The 6,706-nt window shown below is 43.8% G+C and overlaps 1 protein-coding gene across 8 annotated transcripts in view; it reads right to left on the bottom strand.

Annotated features, from left to right (window-relative positions):
- Positions 1–2,791: 2,791 nt before the first annotated feature.
- Positions 2,792–6,706, bottom strand: part of alpl (alkaline phosphatase, biomineralization associated) — a 99,457-nt gene continuing 95,542 nt past the window's right edge. For all 8 annotated transcript variants that reach the window (XM_048561754.1, XM_048561756.1, XM_059655650.1 and 5 more), the window contains 2 exons: positions 5,728–5,847; positions 2,792–5,025 (listed from right to left, as the gene is read on the bottom strand). In XM_048561754.1, the coding sequence (XP_048417711.1) occupies positions 4,745–5,025; positions 5,728–5,847 (401 nt within the window). In that variant the 3' untranslated portion in view covers positions 2,792–4,744. The remainder of the gene's footprint in view (positions 5,026–5,727; positions 5,848–6,706) is intronic.

Genomic DNA, 6,706 nt, shown 5'->3' with positions numbered 1-6,706 from the left:
TAATTAATATTCTGTGCTGTAAATATTGACTACATTCACATTTTTACCAGGTAGAGCAGATGCAGACTATGTTGGTGAAATTCACAAGTTAACTTAGCACCTTCCAAATCTGTACCACTTCCTAAACCTGCAGCCTCTACCACAAGGGCAGTAACTGGGTGAAAGGTGTTCTTTGGTCTGCCTGAAACTTACTGGTCTTACAGTGTAAGGAGTTAACCCTGACTTAACATTGCAAACTGGCACATTCCAAGGTCCAGGATTACGTGCTGAGGGATACAGTAAAGTTTGGGACCGCTGCCACCAAGGCCCAGTGGAAAAAGACCACAGTCTCAGGTCTTCCTGACAAAGTATAACCAGGTCTGTTCAGTTGTCGGACACTATCAGAGCCTCAAAATATACCTAAATAGTTTCCTGTTAAATGTTAATAAAATGCGAGGCTGGATGAACACAGCAGGCCAAGCAGCATCTCAGGAGCACAAAAGCTGACGTTTCGGGCCTAGACCCTTCATCAGAGAGGTGATGTCTGATGAAGGGTCTAGGCCCGAAACGTCAGCTTTTGTGCTCCTGAGATGCTGCTTGGCCTGCTGTGTTCATCCAGCCTCGCATTTTATTATCTTGGAATCTCCAGCATCTGCAGTTCCCATTATCTCTCCTGTTAAATGTTTTTGTTTTTTGTAGAGAAGCTATGAGAAATGTCAAAGCTGCAATGCTTTGTTTGTTTTCTTTTTCCTGCAAGACTGTGCAAAGATGATTTAGAACATTTGTATGTACTTACAGATGATTTTATGATTGAAGTATATTTTTGAAATCAAATACAAAGGGCAGCAGATACATGGGAACACCTCCATCTGCAAATTCCCCTCCAAGCCACTCACCATCCTGACCTGGAAACATGCCAACACTTCTTCAGTGTTGCTGGGTCAATATACTAGCACTCAGATTCTATTAGCACTGTGGTGGTCCCTACACCCGCAGGACTGCAGCTGTTCAAGATGGCAACTCAACAACATCTTTTCCCAGACTGTTTGGGATCAGCAATAAATGCTAGCGCAGCCAGTGATGGCCACATAGAATCCTTACAATGTAGAAGCAGGTCATTCGGCCCTTCCAGTCCATACCAACCCTCCCAAGGACATCCAACCCAAACCCAACACCCTACCCTTTCCTGTAACCTGTCATTTCCCATGGCTAACCCATCGAGTCTGCACATCCCTGAACACTACAGGCAAAACTCCAGATTCTGAAGAGAAGGACAGGCAAGCTGATCAATATTTAACCCACAATCAACATTACTAGGAGAGCAGGAGCTGTCTGTTAACTGTGTGAGCTTGCTGGGTGCACATTGGTTGGCATGTTTCCTATGTTGTAACAATGACTGTACTTCAGAAAGTCTGAAACTGCTGATGCCTTTGAAATATCCTCAGTGGTAAAAGGTGTCATCTAAATATATGTTCTTTCTGTCTTTTACTTCACACTTTTATGATAACTATTGTTTCACACTCTGGGATCACAGGATGCTCTAACTCGAGCTGGGTATACTCGTGTTGCTGGGACAGGATTCCTGTCTCTGACTGACTGACCCCTGGAGACCCATCTGTTGCTGACTTACCTGCTCAGCTCCTTGCAATCTCAATGTGTAAGGACCTGCACTCCGGTATTGTAAAGGGATACTGTGGAGTATTTGACTGAAAACCTTGCAAAAGGTGGATTTTCTGCTTTTCAGCAGTTTTAGTGATTCTTGTAAAAGGTCACGATGGGAAAAAGTGAAGGCAAGAGGAAGATTCATACAGGAATTTCCAGACAACCTACCTCTCCAGTGCCATTGGATGAGAAAGGCATAAACACAGTCCTTTATTCACAAGGAGAACATTTCACATTGAATTGTGAGGATGATGAGACATCCACAATTGGGCCAAATGGGCAGACACCTGGCAGATGAATTTCAATGCAGAGAAATGTGAGGTCGAGTGTTTTGGTAGAAGAAACATGGAGAGACAATACAGGCTCAATGGTACAACTTTGAGGGGAGTGTAGGAGCAGAGGGACCTCAGGGATCTCTTGCATGATTCTCTGAAGGTGGCCAGGCAAATTGAAACAGATGTTAAGAAGGTTTAAAGGATCCTGGGGTTTATAAATAGGGACACAGAGTATAAAAGCAAGGCAGTGATGCTACACCTCTAAAAATCATTGGACAGACCACATTTCCAGTATTGTGTTCAGTTCTGGGCAACTTATTTAAGGAAGGATGTTAAACCCCTGGAGAGGGATCAAAGGAGATTTACTAGAATGGTACCAGGAATGAAGGATTTTAGATACAGGGAAAGATTTGAGAAATTGTGCTGAATATTCTTGGGGAAGGTGAAGTTAAGATGTGACCTTATTGAGGCATTCAAACTTATGAACAAGTTTAACAGGGTAAAGAAGGATATTCTGTTTCCACTAGTTGGTACGTCAATAATTAGGGGTCACGATTTCAACATTGTCAACAAGAAAGCGAGGAGTGAGATGAGAAAATCGCTGCTGGGAGAGTGGTGGAGGCAGATTCCACGGGAGGTTTCAAAGCAGATGGCTATTTCCTTGAAAGGGATGAACTTAGGGGGCTACAGTAATAGGGCTGAGAATGATACTGGTTGAGTAGTTTTTCGGGAGACTGGTATAAATATGGCAAGCTAAATGGCCTCTTTTTGCACTGTAAAACTCAATGATTCTAAAATCAAATAAAAACAAGCTGTCAGAATTCAGTAACTAAGTAAATCAGGAATAGAAAGCAGGATTTCCAAAAGGCACTGGATAAAACAGTGAAAAGAAAACTTTATTTTATAAAAGATTTCTGAAATTTCAAACAGGATAGACATCGGTAACGCGACAAAACGGTTACAATTTAAAACCAATGTTTGAAATTTGATTTACACAATGTGTCGCATATTTGATCTCACGGTTATTACGGCATTTCTACTCCTCAGCAGTAACTCAGTTGGGTTAATGATGTAGTGTGTACATTTGAATCTGTAATCTGGCTTTATTGTCTTGCAGAAGCTGGGGTGGTTCGTCCTGATGTACTGACCGAGCGGAAGTTAGAGAGGTCATTCTAAATTGGACTCGAGTTCCAGAAATGAAGAACGCTCCCTTTTTCTGATCGTTGTTTCGGGGATTCTGCGGTTCCTGGATCTTGGCCTATTGACGGTCGTATCAAAGCAGGAATCGCGGGCACATCGAATGGACTGTCTCTCCCTGGCAATGCCCTCAGTCCCAGGGGAGAGGAGTGAAAACAAGGCACAGTGACAGCCAAGCTGCTTCAGATTATATATATCACCGTGCCTTTGGTCAGAGAGGGGCGTTGATAGAGATTGGGGAATCAAACTCCTCCCGCTCAGCATTCAGTCAGGACAGCAGTGTCCCGACAATAACAAACTTAGCGCTTCATTTCAAAAAAGGGATAAATATTAACAGAACATGCAGACAGAAATAATTTGCTGGCTTAATGTTTGATATTTAAACTGCTCTTTATACAGAGAAAAGTGCACTAAAATAAAATAAAATTGTTCTGCAAATGTAACTTTCATTCTCCTGTTACACTGACCATCTGAAACGTTAGTGATTTGAGGCAGGATATGAGAGGAGTGATTGGCTTATACAAAAACATATAATATTGTGGGACATTTTGGCCAATTGGATTACCCACTAGGGGTCGTTTGAAATACAATGTTCATTTGCCAGTAAAGTCAGCAAGCACCAATTCCACTGCAACCAGGAGAGAAACATGATTCATCCTCCTCTTCCACTGTGCCAGCTCTTGCAGGTCACTCCCTGGATAATTAGCTCCTAATAATTTTTCACCTTGGCTGCTTTTCCCATGTTTCAATCACATTACTCTCTAGGTTAACAGCCAGGACAATAAGGCATGCCACTGATTTGCTGGCTTGTGCTGAAAGCTATCCTGTGATTAAAACCTAGGACAGAAATCCAACATCTGCCCACTCAAGCCCCTATGACTTGATCCTTTGACCGGATACATTAAGTCATTAAATGCCATTTCTTTTTAACTCTTAAGCTCGTCAAAGGCAGAAGCTTGACCCAGTGGAATGGGAGCCCCCGTGCTGCCTTGTTTACAGTCAAACTCAGTCTGGTTCCAGCCCTGAGAGAGTCTTCACTGCAATGGACAAGTACTGGCTCTCCTTCATACAATGGTCCGATTCAGATTTAACAGGGTGCAAGGGAAGGTCGGTACATGACTCTGAACTGCGAACTTTGAAGAAGGTGGTAGTTGTAGGGACCAATGCAGGGTCCATTTGTTCCTTATTCCCAGTGTGGGCCTCATCCAGCAGGGGGATAAACAAAGGAACCTGGAGTCAAGTCTGCAGAACAGCCAAGCTGTAATAGGGAAGGGAAGGAGGGGCCAGTTGCCAAAAACAGCACAAAATAAAATTGATCTTTGAATGTTCCTATTGCTATGCAGTTGGCTAGTGGTTTTTATTTAAGGTTCATGATTTTCAATGCGAGGTTGGCATGGGGGTAAACAAGGTTGGGTATGGTAAGAGGAAGGGTGGTGGTCACTCTGTTGCATGGAGCAGTATGAGGGTTATGTCCACCTGAGTACTATAACCTAGTCCTACTCCCATTCTGCTGGGATCACACTGCTCCACAGACCAGAATCACTGTGTTGGTAATAGGTGGGAGGGATTGGGACAGGGGGAAATTCCTGATGAACAGGCACAGAGTGCCTTTCCAAAAAAAAACTGCTCCCTTAAATGCAGGAAAGTAGCGTCAACAACACCAGCAGGATGGTGCCGGACCCCACAGGGACCCATGTGCCACTGGGACAGGACCCATGCTCAAACTTGGCACAATGCTCCCTGTTTTGACCGATGCAGGCTGCGTAAGCCATCACATGTGGGATATAGTTCTGCTCATGCACGCTGTGGAAGAGGTGAGCCATAGGGCCTTTCGCAAAGATGGCAACGTCTTCGCCTCCGTGCGTTTCCTGCCTCAATGGCACTGCCGACTGCGCCAGGTAGTTGTTCTCATCTGTGAGGAAGGCAATGTGGAAGAGGGTGAGGGGTGAATGAGGGTGGGAGGAGAGGGAAATAGAGATAGGGAGAGAGGGAGAGAGTGGAAACAGGAGGGAGCAAGAGAAGGGTGGTAAGAGAGAGGGGGAAAGAAAAGCAATAGAAAAAGTAGAAGAGAAAGAAAGAGATTGGTCAAGGGGGAATGGAGAGAGATCAAGAGGCATAAAGAGGTTAGATTAAACCACCTCCCACACAGATACAGAAGAAAACATCTACAAAGTGTATTTTGTGTAATTAACTACTGCAAAACCAAGTGTCACACTATGTTCTTTTTATCCTTTCCTGGGTGGGAGTGTTACTGGCTGGGCCAGGATTAATTGTCCCTTCCCTAATTACCCTTGAGTAGGTGCCACCTTCTTAATTCACTCCATATGTTGACCTCCAATGCCATTAGGGAGGGAATGCCAAGATTTTGAGGCATGACACCAAAGGAACAGTGATATCTTTCCAAGTCAGGATGGTGAGTGACTTGGAGATGGTGGTATTCCCATGTATCTGCTGCCCTTGTCATTTTAGATGGTAAGGGTTTGGAAGGTGCTAGCATGGGAGATTTGTCAAGTTACTGCAATGTATCTTGTAGATGGCACACATGCTGGTACTGTTTCTGGGTCAATTCCACTTTTCGCACAAAGGTAATTTAAGAATGCTTCCAAAGACTTACAGATCTCGCTGTTGGAAACATTGGGCCTTTCTCCATTTTGCAGGGAGTAGCCAGGGCCATTTCCATACAGTATTGAAGTGAACGGCCTACTGTCCACATCACTTAAATATGGAGCGAGTCCTGAAAGAGAGAGCACAGATTTCAGACATTAGCAATCAGGGATATAGCTCAGATCACATTCCCCATGTTCAGAGTAAAAACAGGTCCCACGGGTAATTTATTTTAAAGATAAGCTCACAAGGTCTAAATGTCACTTTGGCATTGCCAAAGACTGCAGAGATCACACCACCAGATCCCATACTAACATGGTATAGGGAACTCAAGCTGCATGTATTCCTGGAGATTCCATTCCCTAACCTCCCTTCCAGTCAAATGACCCTTTTCTTCTCTAACTTGTATTTTTATGACAAATAAACAACAAATGTTCAAAGAAAATGAATAAAGAACATCAATCTCTTCATACTTTTGCCTTGGATTCCTCATGACAACATGTTGGGAATTAAGCTTCAATTCCAGGGGGCTCTGAGTTAATCTCAACCACTTGATAATCCTACTTTACACGGGAGGTCACATTATCATCTGTACTGCTTACTACTCACCCCTGAATAGATGACAAGGCCATTAAGTAGATACAGGCAAGCAAAGCCCTTTGGTACAATGTAGTTCACCCATGTACAAAGACCTCCCCGTCTCCCCCCTCCCCAAAGTAGATCCAACACGGCTTCTTAAATTCCTGAAGGATGCTACCCAGAGCCCATTTCCAACTGCTGGTTCATCTTTGTGCGAAGAATTTTCCCATCACCAGTCCTGTTTTTTAGTGTTTACTCATTTGGACTTGTGCCCCTTGAGATTCTGTCAGCCCAGACAGAAGCCAGACATTGTACACAAAGAACTCAAAATGTTTGCATCCACTTGTGTGATTCCTAGCAGCGATTAACAGACAGTTCACATTGTTGGAAGCTGTGTTTGCCATGTTTGC

The sequence above is a fragment of the Stegostoma tigrinum genome, chromosome 28 (genome assembly GCF_030684315.1).
Source record: "Stegostoma tigrinum isolate sSteTig4 chromosome 28, sSteTig4.hap1, whole genome shotgun sequence".
Taxonomy (NCBI): domain Eukaryota; kingdom Metazoa; phylum Chordata; class Chondrichthyes; order Orectolobiformes; family Stegostomatidae; genus Stegostoma; species Stegostoma tigrinum.
This window is presented reverse-complemented; position numbering and strand designations above follow the sequence as displayed.